Source organism: Cicer arietinum, chromosome 4 (genome assembly GCF_000331145.2).
Source record: "Cicer arietinum cultivar CDC Frontier isolate Library 1 chromosome 4, Cicar.CDCFrontier_v2.0, whole genome shotgun sequence".
NCBI lineage: Eukaryota > Viridiplantae > Streptophyta > Magnoliopsida > Fabales > Fabaceae > Cicer > Cicer arietinum.
Window position 1 is genome coordinate 10,388,715 of NC_021163.2, and position 23,157 is coordinate 10,411,871.

Genomic DNA, 23,157 nt, shown 5'->3' on the forward strand with positions numbered 1-23,157 from the left:
ATTCACCAAAGTTTCCAAAATGTTTACACTATCTGAAATTGCACTGTCCAGCTCATAGAATTTAGGGTATATCTTTTCTCTAAACAAAATACTACGAAAAGCTTCACAAATGATAAACAACTATTGCTTCTTCATATTTTACTAATCTGCCTTGTAACTTATTTCCTGAGATAATCCAATAAACTATGCACTTGCAGATGAAAGAAAAAACAAAGTAATTAGAATTATTATTTTTTTGCATTGAAGAGTACATCACAGATTAAAAAGAAACAATTCTGTTGATGAATAAAGCACATAACATAAGCAATAAAATGTTCGAACCTGGCACTAATGGATTTATACATCTGTTGAGCTCCATAAAAATTTCCATCCTTTACAACTTTCTCCAATTTATCAACATTCTACAATTTACATCATATTTAATCAAAACCCTCACAAAAAAACAAAAACAATAATGAAAACACGTAAAGCATAAGCCAGAACATTAATTTTTAGTCAATAAAATACAAATCATATTTTTTTTAATGAAAAAGACTAATTGTTTTTGTGAATCTGGATAAGGAATGGACAAAATTGATGGATCGTAGAATTTGGATACCTCTTGAACGGGAGGAAGTTCGATTCTTTTGGATCTCGGCCGCGACATGACGATGAAGTTTCTCTGCGTGATTTTGCAAATTAGGAGAAAAAAATAAAAAATATCCTATTTATAGAAGGACTTATTCGGGAATTTTTAAGTTCTTCGGGGACTTAATTGAAAATTGAAAATTGAAAATCTTTTTTGCTAATAGTTAAGGAGGAGTCTGGAGTGTTTAGGTTGGGAGGGATAAGGGTTGATAAAAGATGAGTAGTTGCAAAATGTTGTTTAGAGGAACATCATTAACATTATCGAATGGAATGTGGCATAGAATCCCAAAAATTGAACACAAGTTGTTACAGTTTCGAAGGTTGTCTTCTTCAACGACAAATTGTTCGTCTCTTCAAGCTCCAGATGTGACTCAATTGGCAAAAACAGCGCACATCTCTCTTACTCCAACCGAGGTCATTTTCTTTTTATTGTCTTTTTAGATTATAAATAATTAATTTATCCATTTCAAAGTTCGAATAGCATATCCCATATTCACAGTTTAGAGTTAGGGTTTTGTGTGATTTGAGGGGAAACGTGCATTTCGGGGAAGTGTACCAGAAGGGGCATCGTACAAGCTTGGATTTTCTTTTTTTTTTTTTAAATCAATTTCAGGGGAAAATTGATCGAGAATTTTTTTTTTTTCTCGGGAAAATGTGATTGGATATTTTTATTGGGGGTGAAAAGGAGATCAAGTTGTGGATAATAGGTTTTTTTTTATTAATTAATTTTTATATTTAAAAAGGGAACAGACTTCCAAGTTCCAACTTAACAATATAAGTATGTAGAAATTTATTTAAAATTAATCAAAATTATTGTTATTTATCTTTTTTAAAACAAAATACTATTAATAATATATGAAATGCAAATTTAGAATAAATTAAATTATATAATGATACTAAAAATAAAAAAGACAAAAATAAATAAAATAATATCATATTTAGATACGAAATGATAATAAAATAAAATAAAATATTTTAAGTAGATAAAATCATTTATTTAAATATATAAAAAAAGAGGGGAAAAAATGAATTACAGATGTTATTTTATATCAAAAAATAGTATTAGACTATTCTTACCCTTCTCTAATAAAAAAATGAAAAGAGAGTAAAAGAAAAAGAAAGGGCGGCGCTCTTGGTTAGCAAAAAGCTAACAGTTTTAGAATGGAAGTGACTATAGTAGAGAAAATGAATATGGATGAAGAGAAAAAACAAAATGGGGAAAGATATTTGGGGGTGATAATGAAATGAAAGGATGATATAGATGGTGATAAAAGGATTTGGAATTATTGCTTTTGGAGAAAATTAAAAGTAAATTTATTTATAAAAAAAATTGAATATTTAATCTATTACAGATAGAAGCATTATCCTTTGAAAAAAAATTCAAATCATTGCATGGGTATGTTTGAGGGTATATTTCTTATATTGAAAAAAACAGATTTAGAATCGTTGCATGGATATGGATATGTTTGAGGGTAGATTCCTTATATTTCGGTTTAAATTTTCTCTTTGATATTTTAGAAAAATATAGCATTCTTCTTTTTTAATATGTCATTCTTATTTTCTTATAATTTAATATCTAGATTTTGGATGTGTTAAAAAAATAATGAGCAAAATAGAACTTAGTATAATTGAGTAGAGTGGAGTAGAGCGAAATGGATAAAATAATTATTTATAATGTGACTCAATTTGCATTTTTTGTAAGTTTAAATAATTATTTTATGTTATATCAGGTTGAAGAATTTGGTCCGAAAATTAAGCAGATCATAGGGTGGTAAGTTATTTGAAAACCCCTTTATTCTATTATAAGGTTTCATAAATTTGGTTATTTGAGTCTACAGCTTATAATTCCACATTTTTTGGCCTTCATATTACAATTTTTGATTTAAACTATTGATTAAAGAGAAATGAAGAACCATATATTGAATAATATTGATAATTGATAGAATGAATTATATCGGGGTTATATAGACTCAGTTATATAAACAACTAACTAGTGTAAAATAATTAAGGTGTAATTGACCGACCTACTAAAATATCTAATATCTCATTTACAATTTATTACCCTCCTCCCGATCCTCCTTCAAGTTACATGTTTGACAACATTAAGCGACAAATATTTCAAATTTGTGTGGCAGGTTTGGACAGCTAGAGGGTATTGATCTCCAAAGCATTGAGCCCTCCATCAGAGCAGGTGCTCTCAAAACCAATATCTTAGGCCAAGTTTACTTTTTTTGTTTCCTGTTTTTATTTCTAAAACAAATTATGACTTAAAAATTATGTTTGTCTGATTACGTCATTGTGAATTTCAAAATACGAAATCAGTAATTTTGTCAAGCATAAAAGTCTTTTTTATCGTTTCTGAAAATACCACCTCATTCGCCACTTGCATATAATGGTCAAAATGAAAATTGAGCATATGGTGGATTTGGTAGCCATACGAACTAACATGTTTTTCTTTTGTCCTATCTTATTGTATGTTGTGTTTATGTAACCTTTATTCATGAACTAAAAATGCATGGTTAGCATCTATTCAGTATTCATATAGAAATGTGGGTGCTATTGCTTTCTTATACTAATAGAAAATCAATTTGCACGTTTTCATGATAAAGCGTTGTTGTTTGTTGGCCTGGCTTTATGTTTTTAGTTGTTAATTTTTTTCATGTTATATGCAGATACTGAAAACAATTTGCGTGACAATACTCCCGAAACATTTGACAATCGGTGAGTTATTGATTCATTATTTGTAAATTGACCATATCAAACAACTAACTAAAGTTTATACTGATAGAATGATATATGATTGACAGGGATGCCATCATCGCTTCTGTTCCAAGCTATGAGGAGCCTTACATTAAAGTTCCAAAGGTCCTGAATGTGGACTAAAGTTTGTTAGATGATTTATTTTGACTAAAAAGAAACTAATGAAGACTGTTGTCTTGTATTTTGAACTTCTTTGTTCTTTATATGAACTAGCTCTGATTCTGAATTTTCATGATGGAAATCAGCTCATGGAATCTGTACTTGGACAAATTTTGAAATCTGCGTCATCATAATTTCATAATTATTTAAGGTGTTTGATAATGTATTTGTATATATGGATACAAGATTTATCAGGAAAGTTCAATTGTTCCGCTGAGACTTTCTTCAAGGTAATTTTATGCTTGTTTTTTCATGATTGGAAATGTCCTTTATTTAAGTTGTTTTTCTGAGGATTAGGACATGAAAATCTCATAATCAGCTGGAGGATAGGATTTGTCTCTTAATATGCCTTTTATTATCTTCATGGACGGTGTCATTGCTCGGGTTCAACCTTTCCAATGCCCACGAGTCCGAGGATGGGTGAATTCTAATCCGTAGCTACATTACAAAATGACAGTACAAATCAAAAACTCTTTCTATCAGTTAGGTATCTAGCACCTGGATTGATCAACCTTGCTCCTTTTGCTTCATAGACAATGTGTAGCTCACAGATATTCAACTTCTGTCCGCTTCATTCTGCCAGGTTGTTCCATTCCAATGGAGAAAACCAAAAAGGTTTGTGTAATGTTTCGCTGTTTTTTTGCCAGCCATATGACATTCTGCTTTGTAGTACGAGTGATTTGTTGTGTTGTCTTAGTGATGAATATTTGATACTATATTTTGCTTACCTCATTTTGGGGGATTTTTCTGTTTTTCAATAATTTCCTATCTTAGTTTTATTTTAACCCGTCTTAGTTAGGTCTGCTATAGGCTAATCATTATGTCGACAACAGGACATCATGTCTTTTCAGACAAAGTTGGGTGGCCTCCCAAATGGGCGACTAGTCATAAATCAAACTCGAGTTCTTTTTCCAGAGGGGAATCATGTAACCAACTCTCCCAACACCGCATTGGTAATAATTTGCTATTGTCTTGTGCTCTGGGATGGAAGTATGGAACCAGATAAATAAGCCATCCTTATTCTATCTTTATTTTGATTTGCATTTTTCCATGTTTAGTGATTTGTTTGATTACATTTTTCTTTGGCAGCAAGGTGATATATGCACTATACATGTTAAAGCTATTGGCAACCATACAAGTACAAATAAAAACTAATCTTTTTACCACTTTCTTCTCTAAACCAAACACCTTTCTTTGCTCGCTCTCTCTTAATATTACTAGTATTTTGTTGAGGGTGGAGATCAAACTCATTATCTCTTTATCACTCTATTCCCTAACTCCTCCATCTAAATCACCAAGCCAACTTTTATTTGCTCTATCTTCTATTCCTCTCTCCCCATTGGCTCCAAACACATACGATATAGGTAAATATCTCGTATCGTAGTATCATTAGACATCAAAGTCCGATTTATTGCTCTTAGCTTTTTTAGACTTGCCTATTTATGTGTTAGTTACCATTTTCATCATTCAAAGATGGAGTTTAGGCTCAATTATTTTAGCGTACACTATCTTTTGTAGACGTTAGGCTTCATTATGCACAATCAAGCTATTTATAACAGGAACAAGTGATGATTTATAAGTAGCAAAAAATTATAAGTTCTGTTATTTTAGGAGAGAACATATGAATGTTGGGCAAACTTGAATAATCATACTTTTGTACGTTGTCATTTTGGTTAATCTCTTTGGGTTAAATGCATTAACATAAGTTGCACTTTTATATATTCTTTTTTCTCTCATTGTATGTGTTTGGTTGTTTAAGTTGTTAAATAGTTAGTGCTTTGACTAAATATGCGGATACCTCTAAGAGCAACTATAATGGGGTGTTTCTCCAATTAAGCACCATATCAATTGACATTCTTACTATGGAGTAAAAAATATTGGTGTTTATGGAGAAGGATGGTTACGGAAGAATGAATTAATGTTGTTGAAATGTGGTGTGGCTAGCTATTATTTAGAGTATTTGTCGGTTATAAACTTTTGTGCTTATAAACATCAAGAGTGTGTGTAGAACATTTTTGCAAATTACATTAGATTGTTACATTGGTGTGGCTTCAACGCATTGTCGAAAAATTTCAATTGAATTTGCATCAATGATAGATAAATCCTCTTGGTTGATTAGGGTTATCAATTATGAGTACATTTGTATTTGTTAGGTGTTTAAAAGGAGTGCGGATCGCAACCCTTTTTAATTTGTGGGATTTTATTTGAAATCTTAAATTCTTGAGTAATTAATTTTGTAAGTTGTTGTCTTATTTAGATCACATATTGTAGTCTTCATAAGTATTATTATTATTATTATTATTATTATTATTATTATTATTATTATTATTATTATTATTATATTTGGTTTTAAAAAAAAAGTATTATTAATATATATATATTGTCTTCCTTAAAAAAATAAACAAAAAACTTTCCTTTGAATCCTCCGCGCTTGTGATGACAAAACCTTGATGGTTAAGAATTACATCTGCATTGGGGCCGAAGCCCGAAGGAATCTCATATTTCATATAACCTTGAAAGAGAGCCATAATATTATATTTTTGGACTTGTATTATTTAATGTGAGTGAATTTGTTGACTCTAAAGAAGTTTATTATAGTCTATTTATTACAGTTTTCTTTGATTAATTTTAAAAATATTTTATTTTTTATATCCAAAGGAACGGGTCAAAACCCGAGCTAAAGCTGTAAAAATTTGTTTAGCTAATTCATGATCGATAAATTTTTCAATCAGGATGATGCCTCTTTTATTAATCTAGTAGTTTTGGCCACCTAAAATTAAAATTTTGTGAATTCTTAAACATATTTTTATGTTTAGTTATCTCAATAATATATATTTAGTTATTTCATATCAGTTTATTTGATGAAAATTAATAAAAATAAGATAATAAATTTATCAATGATTTATTAATTTTGCTTTTACACTTTTTGTATTAATAAAAACTGCAAAGATAGTTTTCCTAATAATGAAAGTTGTCTATACAAAAGTTATTCAGTAGAAAATACTGAAAATAAATTAAAATAAATTATTGGTTCTAAGAACGATGGCAGACGACAATTGAGAGATAGTATATTATTTTTAACTCTACGTTCAAAGGAGTGTACTTAAACTCACTCCACGATTAAATAATAATTTGTGTGAGAGTGTGGTTTTAAGATTAAAATTAAAACTAAAATCAATAATAAACAAAAAAAAAAAAAACTAAAATCAAGAAAGAAGAACTTCATCACTTTATGACAAATTTCTGAGAAATGCTTATAACTAAGATCAAAATAAAGAAGAAAAAAATAGTGTAAATAAAAGTTCGTAGAAGAGCCCGTTTCTAGCTTTTTACTTAAACGGTGTATATAAGTTAGATACAGGAAAAAACCGATAAGGGTAGCTATTAAAAAATAAGTTTTAGAATTATTTTATTTGGTAGTCAGGGATAGAACTAGAAAAAATTATTTGGGGGTGGTGGAAATATAACACGTGACAAGCAAAATCAATGATGAGTAAAAAAACTTCTTATTTGATTGATAAATATCATATTATTAAATTAAATATTATATTAATATTCAAATTTCAAACAAAACTTGGTAATTACATGTGAATTTTTTATAATATTTATTGTCTCGTTTAAAAACAAAAATAGAGTTCAATTACTAAATTCTGTATGTAAAAATGGGTATACTTTTTTAAAACAGTAACATGTATTAGGTATGAAATTAGACTTTAGTACCCACATTAATAATTAAATTATTAATTTCTATTGAGAAATAGATAGTGTGTATCGGTCTTCTAGGGTATATAATGCCAAAAGGAAAGTATTTACGGAAGGAGGAAAGAAGAAATGATTAAATATATTTTTTATTGTTTTGTATTTAATTTTCGTTCTGGTTGTTTTATTAAATAATTTTTATTATTGATTAACAATCATAAAATATTCTTTAAAAAAAATATTTATTTAATTTAATAACAGATTTTTATTTAAAAAAAAGTTTTTTTGTATATTTTGAAATAGATATTAACTCTGTAAAATAAATAACATGTATAACATTCATTATATAAAAGATAAAAGATAAAAATAAATTAAAAACATAAAATAAATAAAAAAAAACAACTATTTTATAAAATATAAAAAATTAAAGAAATACTTAAGAAGAAGAAAAATGCATGACGGGACAATTAAACAATTAAGGTAAGGGACATAATTCACGTGGAGGTGGTCCTGCTTGTCACTGTTTTATTATTACAAACTATTGAAAGGAATCAGTTAGAGGAAACCACCAAACAAGTGTAGGAATACCACATTTGATACTCAATTCATAGTATTTTTTATAAAAATAATAATAATAAATTACATCATAATTATTTGTCAGTTGTCCTAAAATTTATACACAAAAAGAGTATATGAAGAAATAGGTCTAAAATTTGATCTATGTTGCTAACAAATTTTCCCTCTTCCAAGAATCTAACAAAGTAATCATTAATATTTTTTTATTAAAAGATTATTTTAAAATAATTATTTCCTCTTCTATCATATTTTGTTGAATCATACTCACCCTTAATTGTTAATAAAGGTAACGATTGCATCACTTAAAGAAGAAAATAAAAATAATAATAAAGATATGTTTGATTTAAAAGAACTGATGTAAACTTTTAATTAAATTTATATTTAGTTCACGACGAGTTGATAAATTTTAAATAATTATTTAGTGTATGTGGTTATGCGTCTACAGTGTTAAAAAATAATTTTGAATTAATTAATTTTATAAAATTGATTTTAGTTAAAAATATAAATATAAAATAATTTATATTTAAATATATTTACATAAAATGAGTTTGAACAATAAATTTCAATTTAAAAATTATGTTTAGACTCTAAAACTACAAATTTTAACTTCAAATTATAATAAATTTTAAAGACATAATATATTCAACTCGAAAACATATATTAATTGAACATATGTTAATTAATTTTACACCAAATATAATGAAATTTATTATCATTATATAATTTATGAAAAGAATAAATAACGTCTATTAAATTTTAAATTTGAGACTTTTTAGTTTATAGTGATATTTATTTTTTTTTAAGACAAAGAAAAGATGAAAGTTACAGCAGAAAATTGGAAATACAATGAAGGGTGTATTTGTAAATGCATTACGAGATGGGCTATAAATGCATTACGAGATGGGCTATAAATGCATTACGAGATGGGCTATAAATAACCTACAACCCATTCCCTCTTCTCATCATCACATACTCTACTAACTTTCCCTCACAAGTCCATATACATACATTAGGTTCTCTCTCTCTGACTAATTTTATAAAATATATCATTTTTTTTATAACCATATATATTGTGTGCTACTAATTAATAAATTATTTTTAAGGATTTGATGTAATTTGGCTATGAAATGTTGAAATTTTCATGCAGTACTGTCTATAATGTAATTAATTTTGGGCATGTAGGTGCTGTGTTACTACTAGCTAGCGAGGTGCAATGGGTAAGGAAAAGGCTCAGGTGAATATTGTTGTGGTTGGTCATGTGGATTCTGAGAAGCCAAATACTGAAGAACCCATAAACATGCCAATTGTTGTGGAGATCCAAGCTGATGAGATGATATAATTAAGAGGTCGTTAATGACCTCAATGTGTTAAAAGGGAACCAGAAAATTAGTAATTAACAATGCTGTAAAAATAAATCTGGTACCCCTACTCAAACTTATGGTTATGTTTATTTTGCTTTCACTGAAATAAAATGCATGCCTCTTAATTTACCTCTTCTGCTATTTAAGAATTACTGAAATAGTTATCCTTTACCATGCACCATTTACTACTATCTTGATCATCAAAATAATAAGAAAAGAAAATAGTTCTTTAAATTTAACAAAGAGTTAACAAGTTTTTAATTTTGTACGATTTTAAAATTTTGTTTTTAATTCAGGTAACAAAATGACATGTTTTTAGTCATTTTACAAAATTATACTGAAAAATGGTTTTAGTTGTTTTGGAATGTCAATATATGATTTTGAATTATTCTAATAAAGACACTATAAAAAATTCATTCAAAAAAATATTTAAAATTTAATTTCTAAATTTATATTTTTTTTATCTTGAGTTTCTGACGTTTAATTAAAAAAAATCAATTTAATTCATACCAAATTCAAAATTCTAAATTTTTTTAAGGAATTTTTTATAATATTCTAATATAAATTAAAATTGTTTGAAAAATATTTTGTCGGAATTTAAAAATGTTATTTTATTTACTTTAACTAAAAATCAAAAATTTGAAAATCTTTTAGACACACTACAAGAAATTGAACGTTTAGCGACGGTGAAAATCTGTAGGTAAACGTATAAAACCGTAGAAATAGGCAAAATTACCTATACCGACGGGTTGTTTTTCGTGGTATATAATTACCCAATACCTACGGATTTTCGCCGTGGCTATAGGGTATAGTGACAGAATAAACATTTGATTTTACCTACGGATATTTCATTGTTGGTCTATACTTTAGCTATAATTTATAAAACTTATACCTACGGTTTTGATTCTGTTGCTATACATTTAAGTGACAACTTTTTTCTGTTGGTATAGGTTTTAACGAAATAATAATTTAATACTTTTAATTAAAAATATTAGTCAATTTAATCTCCCAACTAAAATATTTCTTTAAAAGAATCTATCAAATCAAGAATTAATTTATATATCTATGTGATTCTAACTTTGTACTAAGAATTTAGCTTTATAAATGGAGGTAAAATAATCATGAATATCATTTAATTAATTTTAATTTTTTTTAAATAAACAAATGATTTATATACTGCTTTGAATAATTTCATGTTGCGACCAGACAAATATAAAATTGCTCATATAAAAATATAAAACTTTGAAAATGATGTTAAATTAAAAAAAAAATGAAGTAAATGACCAAGGTTACTTCTATTTCATTCATCTTTTTCCTTAACATACAGACTCATCGTCACAATATAGGAGTAATTTTATTTTGTTAATTGAATCACTTCAAAGAAAGAGCTAGAGGCAGAAAACTTCATTCCAATACAGTACGAGAATTCACAACATTAGAGAAAGAGGCCAAATACTCACAAAATTGAAAGATAACACATACAGTGGTCTTGGGACCGAATTTTCTACTTGTCAGTTGTCACCCCTACGTGTAACTCCCCCTTCAAATGATACATGAAAATAATACTTTATCCTTTTTATTATATATAAAAACTTTTAAAAAAATCTACTCACTTTTTTAAGATTTAACAACTATTTTTTTTAAATTTTCGAAACTTTAATTAATTATCAAATTTTCAAAATATAAAATAAGTTAAATTTCAAAAAAATTATTTTATTTGAAATTTTTAAAATATATCAACAACAAAATTTTGAACCTTTTGACTATAACTAAGTTTTAAAATGAATATTTTTAGAACTTTTAATTTTTTTGAAATAAAGACATTTCAAAAGTTTCAAATATCAAGCATCCGAAACATAATTATACATTTTAAAAGTTTAAAAAAAAAATTAATTTTACTCAAATTTTCAAAATGTAAATTTTATTTGAAAATAATTAAATTTTTTATTTTAAATATTGTATTTATAATATAAATATTAACTATATTTTTTATATTTTTTTAAATCAGATATGAGTATAATTGAAGGTGAAGTTCCTGTTACACCGAGCTAGATTCTATAGATAAATTCACGACTAATGAGATAATCTTAATGATAATTGATATTATAAGTTTTTGTTCTTAATGTGTGCACATATATTGATGTTTTATTTAAAATATATTTTGTAGATATTTTGCTCTTAAGAAGCTGAATTCGAATAAGCAAAAACTATTGGAAGATAAAATGAAATAATAATTTTTTTCAATTAGATCTGATATAGCTACCGAAAAGAGAGAAAGAGAAGATAAATTAATTTTTGGATGCGAAAGATGTGGAAGATATAAATCAAAATCAACAATAAATTGTTTTCACAAGGAAAACTATCTATTCAAACTCAGATGTACACTGTTGAGTATCAATGAATGATGAAAAATTAGTGTTCATTGTGCAATATACAATAATGATTTAGAGGATACTTTATACGACCATTCATATTCGGGACATTTAAATGAAGATGAGATAAAATTTGTTAATGACATGACAAAGTATAAGTTTGCGTCAAAATTTATTTTGAATGCTTTAAAAGAGATAAATAAAGATAATCTCACAATTTTCACTCAAATATATCAAACAATGAGTACTTATCGATTATCTTTGAGAGGTTCGTACGCAGAAGAATAATATTTATTGAAGTTAATACAAAATAAAAATTATGTAAATTAGACAAAAAGACGAGAGATTTAGATGTTTCGAGAGACATGTTTTGAACGCGTTCTGATTGTATAAAATTGTTGAACATGTTTTATTTTGTTTTGATATACGATAAGATATACAAAACAAATAGATATCGGCTATTATTATTTGAAATTGTCGATGTAACATCCACTAGATTGACATTTTCTATTTCATTTGCGTACTTGAAACAATAGCGACAAAAAAACTTCATTCGAGTATTTAAAAAGACAAGACAATTGTTTGTTTTTGAGAATTTAATTTCTAAAGTTATGGTGACCAATAAAGATATTACCATAATGAATACTACTGATTTCGTATTCTCTACTTTAATTAATCTACTATGTCGTTTTTATATTGAAAATACAATTTGTCCCCCACTAATATAGAAGTAACTTCATATATAGTCCTTCAGCTATTTGGGCCTGAACTTGAGTCTTTTCCTCTTGGATCTTGTTTGTATAACCTGGCCCAATTCAGACTCAACAACTTATTTAAATATCTACATCTCATATTTTAATAAAAATTCAATTTTTTTCTTGAAAAAAAAAGCAAAAAACAATAAAACTGGAAAGCTTGACCATCAAAGATTCCCAGAAGGTAAAAATTATTTTATTTTTTTAAAATCGATAAAGTTAATTTAAATTTTTTAAAATATAAATATATTCCAAAAAATTTAAAGCTTGATCTAAACTCTAAAACTTACTTACGGTTTAAATGACATAAAATTGATAATACAAAGAACAAAATAAAATATTATCATTATTGATAAAATCGAAAAGGAGTGGAAGCCAGAGAGTACCAAAGAGACTAGAAAAGAGGAATTGCTCTTATGAAAATTTGACATTATTAAGACTACTTCATCGAATATTTGACCGTACTCCTGTAAAAGAGTTTCTCAACACTTTTCATATTATTGTTATAGAAAATATAATCTCATTGCCAAAAAGAATGTGACTAGAAATACCATCTTTTCATTTTCTTTGATTTGCTTAATTACAAAAATACCAACGCATTATATTCTAAAACTTTGTATTTATTGCTTAAAACTTTTTATAAAATATAGTGAAGATAAGCAAAATATAGATACCATTTTGTAATAAAGAGGTTACAAATTATGGACCATCATTCTTAGTTGCATGTCTTCGTCTTTCTTATATATGAACCATATATACACTAAGATTTTGAAATAGGCAGTATAATAAAGGCAACGCAAAAAGGATTCCATGTCCTCTCCGCCTAAGTACTAAGACATTCTAGATTAAACTCTCCTTTAGTTTTTCCATGTTTGTATTCAAACTAGATTAAACTCTCGTTTAGTTTAGATATCAAAATCATGTAATTCAAAAATTATTATCCAATACTTGAATCAAATTATTATATTTAAATTTTTTATTTATTTCATACTATATTAATATTTTTATTACAATTTATATAATTGTTTTAATAATATAAAAAATTTATATGTTCCAAAAATGTTAATGTTAGATATTTTAAAAAGTTTCAATCCTTTTGAATCCTATCAAACTAATTATTTTATTAATTTAATATGGTTTAGAAAAAATTATAAAAATGGAAGCAAATCAAATCAATTAATTAATATTGATTTGTACTATATTTTTTCCAACTAAACTAAACCAAACAATTACACCCTTAATTAATGCAACAATTTCCTTTCACTTAAAACTTTACTCTACTAGAATAGATACGGTTACATTGGTAATGTCTAATTCAATTGATAAAGTATTAATAGGGTTTAGCTTAAAAAGAACATAAGTGGGTGTTCGTAGATAACCTGGATAAGAGAGAGTTTAGTGGCATTAGATATTTGATTCATTAAAGCACATGTGCGACCTACAAGAGTTTGGAATTTGGATTATCACCCAATGGTGCTAATTTGGATCACACTTCACTACCTTCTTTTTCTTTTTCTTTTTTGCCAATAAATTGAAGAAGAAAAAAAACTAGCAAATAAATTGAAAGAAGGACTTTTTTCCCAAAAAAATTAACGGTGATATATATTGCCTATATAAAAAAGTGTTTAATTAGAAGTATTTCTGTAAACATGGTTGTTACGATTTGGTCAATTAACTTGTTTTTCAGAGTTATAGTCCATTTCTTCCATAATATGCATGCGTAAGAAAAATAAAGAAATAAATATTGAGAGAATACAGTGGTTGACATAATATTTCATCAATATCTTATATTTTCATTAGCATATATATAGCAACTCCAAAGCTTACATATTTATATATATTATATAGCTAGCTAGTTTAGTTTTTGTTAGCCATCATGCATACACACCAATTACCAAACCAACAAATAATATGTAGTACAATCATATACTAATTTTAATTAATATATCGTAGTATATTAATTAATCCAGAATTACGCCATAATTTTACATAAACTATGCTTCCATGCATGCAGTTTGGTTAAACTTGAAATGATTTATCCGTGGTTGGTTTTACCTCCGCCGCCAGAACCACTTCCAAAACCACCACCATGAGCACCACCACCACCCGATCCATAACCATACCCGGATCCAGATCCAGTACCGGTTCCAAAACCAACTCCAAAACCTTTACCAACACCAGAAGGAGAATGCCCTGAACCTGAACCGTAACCGTATCCACTTCCGGGCGAGGAGCCCCAACCCCAACTGTAGTCCCAACTGGGACCGTGACCTGTCCCGCTACCACCACTTGACGTCGGTGCACTGCCGCTTGACATATCGAAACTTAGCTTTCTTCCTGTTGCCGCAGTGGAAGTGATGATGAGAAAGATAAGAAAGATGATGTTGTTCAATGGTAGCATTTTCTATCGTGTAGGTTTCTTTTTTTGTGTGAAGTTTGGTTTGGTAGTTAGGATAATGGAGATGAATTGAATGAATGAATGATGCTCATCGTGTGCCAGATATATATAACTCATAAAGTCATCACAATTTTATTTTTTTTTTTATACTAAAAAATGTTACTGCACTACTATTTTCTTTTTAACATTTATAACTTTCATTTTTTATTTCTCTAATTTTTTTAAATCTCACATATTTTTTATTCCTCTATAAGGACTAAAGCATCCAATTTCTGTAATGAAGGGTGAAATAAAAAATGAATAAGCAAAAAATCGAAGTATTGTAAATTTATAGAAATTATAAATTACAAAGATATCGATTTTTACTTTAATCATTTATTTTTTTATTTAAAATTTCTTATTTTTATCCATAAATAATATTGAATCTTGCATAAAAAAATCTTTCTATATATCTTTACTATTCTTAAACATGGAACTTTAAGTGTACAAAAATATAATAATATGTTTACACTTGTAATTTTATTGAAGCTTTAAAATGCTAGAATTTTATTAAAGTCTTGTTCTAGAGTTTGTTTTAGATTTTAATAAGTGCAAGAGTAGTATTTTGATTTTTATATATTTTTAAGTACAGTGAAATGCCATGATGATACAATATAAGTGTGGTTGCATGAACGATGAGTAACTAAGGAGATAAAGAGTATAAAAGAACACTCGAAAATGAGAAGATAATGTTGATAGCGTGACCAGATTTCCACTACCGACTTAATCTAGTAAATTGATATATAAAGACTAAACAAATTGTCACACCAACATTTGTCAAGTTTGGGAGAGAAAAAGAAAAAGCAGCCACATCTTTTTCATTCATTCTTCATTCAAAATGCTGTTTATTTTTTGTTTTAATTTCAATAAAACTAAATATGATTAAAATTTGCTTACGTCTTGCTTTAGATAAGGCGGGAGTAATATTAATATCCAATAATGTCATCATTGGCATGCTATGAGGACAGGACCAGAAGTCGCAACCTCGATCGACATACCAAACTTGTCTCACAAATATAGTTTAATTAATAGTCGCAAGGACATTAATATATTCAGGTATGAATTTCGAATAGTAATTTTTTACTTCTCTACTTACTAGTATTATTATATTATATTATAAATAAATAAGTAATTAAACACAAAGTGTCACATTAAAATAGTTTGGTTGTAAATTAAAGAATATTGTAAGTGTTTTAAATAGGAGATTTTGAGTTTAATCCCGTAAATTGACGTAGTTTAACCTAGAGGTCTTGTCAACTTTCATTACATTTTTCAAAATAAATATTCTTCTATTTGTATTCTTAACAATGATTAAGTCTACTTGTTAGTATTTACCTTTAAAAGTTAATTATATAGAGAATGTATTATATTTTTATGTGTTTCATGTCGTAACTTTTACGTTTGCACTTCTATTTACATTTATTACAAAGCAATTCTTTTCAATTATTAACATTCAAGACGACACTTTACAACAGGACAAAAAATGAATTTTTGATTGATTATTTGATAATTGTTAGTATACTACATCGAAAAAAGAATTGTTTAAAAGATTAGTGTAAATTTATAGATGATTTTTGTGATATATAGTAAAAACGTTATATATTTTAATAGATCATTAATGTTATAAGTTGATATGTAAATATTTTTCTTTTGATATATAATGTTGGATGAATTTTTGAAATATAGTATAGTAATCATGATTCCGCCCCGGTTGGGAGCAGTATACCTCTATTGTACAAGTATTGGTTTTTCTCTTTATGGTGATTATAATAAAATATGTTTTTCTTTCTTTAAAAAAAGAAATTTATTATAGATAGATTAAACTTATATCTTAAATTTTAAAATAAAATAAATTTAATAAATTTTAATTCGTCTCAACATACTCACAACTCTAACAAGATACTAGGATGTTGAATGATGAAGAAGGTATAAATTTACGTTATACCACATGCATGCCATGTCGTGATTTTGGATAATTAAAAATTTATGTAAGTGACCCAAATTATAAACCTTGCTATGTACCAAATGTTCTTAGTTTGGAAACTGACTATTCATATATATATATATGAGCTAGGGTAGTTAAATAAATAATTTTTTTGCAAGGGGTTGGTCTTTTTTTACTCAAATCAAGGGGTAGTTAAATTATAAATACTTGTATCATATATTTCCTAGCCCAATTTATAATTTCATTTAACAAAAATATTATGTTCCTTATCTCTCCTCTAACAAAAAAGCAAGTACACATAATCTTATCTTTCAAAATCAAAAGACAAACTTGCTTTCAAGACAGGCCTTTCCAAAGTGCATTTGATATTTTTCCGTCCCTTCATTTTTTATGCTATAAATGGAACTTGCATTAATTCTTCATTTATTATTTTTTACTGATCCATTCTTCTGATTTCTTAGGTTGGGGCAGGAGAGATCTTATGATCTATTGCAAATCGAGCATGATAGAGACATGTAAGTTGTTGGAACATATGTGATATAATTTGGAGAATGCAAGTGCCCAATATTTGGTTATTGCGCATGTTTGGGTGGAGGTAGGGACATGCATGTGAGAGTGAGACGTTACACACTTACATTACATATAGTTCAAGCCACTAATGCTACCCTACATTAATTTGTTCCTATTGTGTATTATTGGAAAATATCTAAACTATGGTGTCCCAACCTAAACAGCAAATTTATTTTATTTTTTTAAAAAGTATTTTTATTTGTTAGTATTATGTAAAACTAAAAATTGAACTTTCGATCTCCTTATTACAATTTTTGACATTTTTACGGATATGACAATGTAGATGTAAAAATTCACAATCTTTAAAAGTTAAAAAATTGGGTCAATTAGTAGATGACCTCAAAAATAAAATTAAAAATTTCTTAAGAGTATGGTAATTAGGCAAACAGTAACAATAAGGATATAAAATGTCTTTTTAGTAAAAAAAAAATATAGATATAACAGATATGGTTATTATAATATAGATAAGTTGAAATTTATTGAAAGATATAAACAAGTTATGCACTTGAATTTTATTGCTTACATCCTACAACTGTTAACAAATAAATTATTTTTTATTTTTAATATAAAAAATTATTTACATAAATTGACTCATTAAGCCTATGATAGGCCGTAGGCCAGACTTAGGCCTAAGTCTGGCCTACGATGAATTTTTTAGGCCTACGGCCTATCATAGGCTTTTTTTTTTGCCTGAGCCTGGCGCCTACGGCCTATCATGACCGGCATGTAAGCCTATTTAAAAGCCTTATTCGCATTAAAATATTTAAATGTTATATTTTATATTTTTTTCTAAATAGGCTAAACTAGGCCTTTATATACAAGGAAAACTAATAAAATTATAATCAAATCTAATAAAATAATAACTAACAAGTTTGTAATGCAACAACCTTCCAATAAAAAAAAACAAAAAGAATTTATAATTAACAAACTCTAAAAAGTCCTTCAAAAATTACAAATAAAACAAAATGGGCCCCATAAACAGTTACACATATCATTCAACAAAATTCAAAATCCAATGAATGACAAAAAAATGATATCAAATCTTCAAGGTGATTAGTATCTCTTGTTTATCAACCTTCAAAAAGAAAATACATATATGTTAGACACTGAACTAAAAAGTAATAAATAAATACATGAGCAAATTAAAAAAAAAAATGATGTTCTATTCATACCAATGTACATGATGTGCTACCCATATTGATTTACATGCTCTCGACATACCAATATCAATGTATGTATATATATATTAAATAAAAAATTAATTTTTCTAACAAAGTGATTTTACATATATATTAAATAAAAAAAAATGATTTTTCTAACAAAATAATTTTTTAAAAATCTGAAACAAACACCCTTTAAACCTTAAAAAATGATTTTTGACGTAAAATAATAAATATTTTCTTGAAACAAACACATTCATTATTACCTCTTAATGAAATGCTATCAAACAAACTCAACTTATTACCTCTCAAACAAAATCATATTCACTAATAATATATATATATATATATATTAAATAAAATAATTTTTCTAAACAAAATAATTTTTTAAAAATCAGAAACAAACACAATCATATTTACTACTAATATATATATATATATATAAAGGTAACAAATAAACAATTATCCATACCTAACCATATCGATTTACATAATTCTCCGTATACCAGTATATATATATATACTAAATAAAAAATGATTTTATTTTTTAAAAATCAGAAATAAACACTCTTTAAACTCTAAAAAATAATTTTTAGTTTAAAATAATAATTTTTTTATTGAAATGCTTGTTATCTGTCAAACAAATGCCCTCAAACAAACTCAGATTATTACCTCTAAACAAATCATCTCAAACAAACCCATATTCAATAATAATAAACAATTAGGGTTTTCAAACTTTATATACTAGTGATATTTATAAAGATAACAAATAAATAAGATTGATTTTTATAAAAATATAAAGGTAAGAAATAAATAATATTGCTTTTTATATACAATATGTTGCTTACATACCTGATGTACAATAGGGCAATGGAAATTAGAAAGAAAAAAAAATGAAGAATTGAGTAAACAATAAAATATATATAGGCCGGCATGTGATGCTTAATAGGTTTTTTTATAAGCCTAACCTAATAAATAAGCTTTAAAAACAGCTTGAGTCTAACATTTTTATTAAACAGGTCAGACCATGCCATAAACAGGACAGGACATAGGCCCCTGACCGACGGCCTAGCCTATTCTCATCCTTAATAATAATAATAATAATAATAATAATAATAATAATAATAATAATAATAATAATAATAATAAAAGAAAAAAATAAATTAAAAATTTCTTAAGAGTATGGTAATTAGGCAAACAGTAACAATAAGGATATAAAATGTCTTTTTAGTAAAAAAAAAATATAGATATAACAGATATGGTTATTATAATATAGATAAGTTGAAATTTATTGAAAGATATAAACAAGTTATGCACTTGAATTTTATTGCTTACATCCTACAACTGTTAACAAATAAATTATTTTTTATTTTTAATATAAAAAATTATTTACATAAATTGACTCATTAAGCCTATGATAGGCCGTAGGCCAGACTTAGGCCTAAGTCTGGCCTACGATGAATTTTTTAGGCCTACGGCCTATCATAGGCTTTTTTTTTTGCCTGAGCCTGGCGCCTACGGCCTATCATGACCGGCATGTAAGCCTATTTAAAAGCCTTATTCGCATTAAAATATTTAAATGTTATATTTTATATTTTTTTCTAAATAGGCTAAACTAGGCCTTTATATACAAGGAAAACTAATAAAATTATAATCAAATCTAATAAAATAATAACTAACAAGTTTGTAATGCAACAACCTTCCAATAAAAAAAAACAAAAAGAATTTATAATTAACAAACTCTAAAAAGTCCTTCAAAAATTACAAATAAAACAAAATGGGCCCCATAAACAGTTACACATATCATTCAACAAAATTCAAAATCCAATGAATGACAAAAAAATGATATCAAATCTTCAAGGTGATTAGTATCTCTTGTTTATCAACCTTCAAAAAGAAAATACATATATGTTAGACACTGAACTAAAAAGTAATAAATAAATACATGAGCAAATTAAAAAAAAAAATGATGTTCTATTCATACCAATGTACATGATGTGCTACCCATATTGATTTACATGCTCTCGACATACCAATATCAATGTATGTATATATATATTAAATAAAAAATTAATTTTTCTAACAAAGTGATTTTACATATATATTAAATAAAAAAAAATGATTTTTCTAACAAAATGATTTTTTAAAAATCTGAAACAAACACCCTTTAAATCCTAAAAAATGATTTTTAGAATAAATTTTTTCTTGAAACAAACGCACTCATTACCTCTCAATGAAATGCTCTCAAACAAAATCATATTCACTAATAATATATATAAAGGTAACAAATAAACAATTATCCATACCTACCTAGACCGATTTACATGATTCTCCATATACTAATATATATATATATGAAATAAAAAATGATTTTTCTAAACAAAATAATTTTTTAAAAATCAGAAACAAATACACTTTAAACCCTAATGATTTTTGGTGTAAAAGAATAGATTTTTTCGTGAAACAAACGCACTCATTATTATCTCTTAAAGAAATGCTCTCAAACAAACTCAACTTATTACCTCTCAAACAATATTTATATATATAAATAATATTGCTTTTTATATACAATATGTTGCTTACATACCTGATGTACAATAGGGCAATGGAAATTAGAAAGAAAAAAAAATGAAGAATTGAGTAAACAATAAAATATATATAGGCCGGCATGTGATGCTTAATAGGTTTTTTTATAAGCCTAACCTAATAAATAAGCTTTAAAAACAGCTTGAGTCTAACATTTTTATTAAACAGGTCAGACCATGCCATAAACAGGACAGGACATAGGCCCCTGACCGACGGCCTAGCCTATTCTCATCCTTAATAATAATAATAATAATAATAATAATAATAATAATAATAATAATAAAAGAAAAAAATATTATCATAATGCCTCAAGCTTTAATATGGAAAACATTTCTCAACATGAAAGAATAAAAATCGAGACTTATCCAACTAAAAGTTTCATTGTATAAAATAATTACGAGTAGCACTATGAAACAACATAACATCAAATCCTCCCGTGGAGGAAACCAAATAACAAAAGTGGATATAACAATTTGATTTAAAGAAAAGATAAAAACTACCGATTAGATATTATTAAAATTGCAGCCAAAATGAAGCAAATTTGTTACTCCAACTATGCCACTTAAACCCATTTTATTCTTCTCTTTCACACGTCGCACTCCTACTCCTACTTTCTCTCTCGTGGGTCATTTTAGCTTCACATACTACTTTGTTGATGACTCTTTTTCAACTTCAAGATTTTTTTAAATTATACTCTACTCGTACCCGACATTTATTCTACATTTTATATAAATTATCCATTTTATCTTTTTCTTTGCTTTTTAATATTTTTTTTTACCACACTAAATTTCTGAAAAATTATATAAAAAATATTTTCGAAACACATGTTTTTTTTAAATTATACTTTTTTTCAGAAAATTTGCAAAAAGTAAGTTATCCAGTATACAAACTTCAAATTTTAAAAAATACTTATGTAATTGAAATTTTGAAAAAAAAAATTCAAATACACAAAAAACATAGTTGTGTATCGGAAAATTTCTTCTAAATATTCCGATACACAAATTTCAAATTTTTGAAAAACTACATATGTGTATCGGAAAACATAGAAAAAGTTTTACGATACACAAAAAATATATTTGTATAAGTTTTTCGGTATACAAATGTTTAGGTTTAAGGTTTAATCTTAAACCCTATCAAAATATATTTGTGTATTGAAAATAAATTTTTTGATATACAAAATAAATTATTTTAAAAATATGAAATCTAAAAGAAAAAATTAATTAATTTTCCAAAATCAAGTTGAATTTAGTAGAGTTAAAAAAAATGAATTAAAAAAGAAAAAAGAAAAATTGATAGTTTGTAAAAAAGTGAGATTAGAGTATAAGTGTAGGATACATGATATAATTTTCAAGGTTTTTCCCTTTTCTTTCAACCAGGCCCGTTCACTAACACATCTTTCATTTTTATCTTAAGAACGTGGTGTGGGCTCGCAGTTAACAAAAGACCCACCCAACAATATTTACATACTATATATCCACTAACAAAATATTCATTCACTAATTCGTATTTCCTTTTTATAGATCAGAGATAATAAATAACACAATAAATTTATAAGTTCTAAATTTGAATTTGAAGTACAATGTCCTATTTAATAATTCTGATATTTTTTCCTAACACTTAAAAGACCTAATCCCATTAAAAATTGACAAGTTGTGCAATTTGATTTTGTCTTATTTATTTAATGTAGTTTTTCATTTATTTTATGTCCGGTAAGTAGCTATTTTAATTGGTCGGATATCTTGGGCGCACCGATAACCTAACTCGCAGGTGGTCACATGGAAGCATGTGAACGACAAATGTTGGGCTACTTTTGCAAAAGGTCCACTATAGTAAGTTGGTCCATGTTTTGACTTTTGAGTCTCTATGGGCCCATTTTCATACTAATCTAGAAAGTTGGCTTTTGTACCTCACAATTAATTTTATACCCCTTAAATTGTTAAAAACTCAAAATTATTTTTAAAAATTTTATTAATTGAATGATAAAAAAAAAAAATTAATTTAAAATCTTATCCCTTCAACCAAATTTCTGATACATAAAATTTTTCCATTAAAATCCGATACACAAATATTCACTAACGAAAGTTTCATATTTCAAATTTTCGGTAGTATAATTATGTTACCGGAAATTTTACCGTCAAATTTCCAGTAAA

General features: G+C 26.6%; 3 protein-coding genes across 3 annotated transcripts in view; 1 reads left to right on the forward strand and 2 right to left on the reverse strand.

Moving 5' to 3' along the window:
* Positions 1–738, reverse strand: part of LOC101511013 (protein GET4) — a 7,446-nt gene extending 6,708 nt beyond the window's left edge. Inside the window, exons 1-2 of the mRNA XM_004496285.3 lie at positions 599–738; positions 322–401 (exon numbers count right to left, since the gene is read on the reverse strand). Coding sequence (XP_004496342.1) covers positions 322–401; positions 599–646 — 128 coding nt within the window. The 5' untranslated portion in view covers positions 647–738. The remainder of the gene's footprint in view (positions 1–321; positions 402–598) is intronic.
* A 105-nt stretch (positions 739–843) lies between these two features.
* Positions 844–3,799, forward strand: LOC101510694 (glutamyl-tRNA(Gln) amidotransferase subunit C, chloroplastic/mitochondrial). Its single transcript, XM_004496282.4, has 5 exons — positions 844–1,041; positions 2,358–2,398; positions 2,763–2,818; positions 3,300–3,348; positions 3,435–3,799. The coding sequence occupies exons 1-5, from the start codon at positions 844–846 to the stop codon at positions 3,508–3,510; spliced, it is 420 nt and encodes a 139-aa protein (XP_004496339.1). The 3' UTR covers positions 3,511–3,799.
* Positions 3,800–14,070: 10,271 nt separating this feature from the next.
* LOC101512072 (uncharacterized) lies at positions 14,071–14,793 on the reverse strand. Its single transcript, XM_004496287.4, has one exon. It carries the CDS (start codon positions 14,708–14,710, stop codon positions 14,345–14,347), a length of 366 nt encoding a protein of 121 aa, XP_004496344.1. The 5' UTR covers positions 14,711–14,793; the 3' UTR covers positions 14,071–14,344.
* Positions 14,794–23,157: the final 8,364 nt, after the last annotated feature.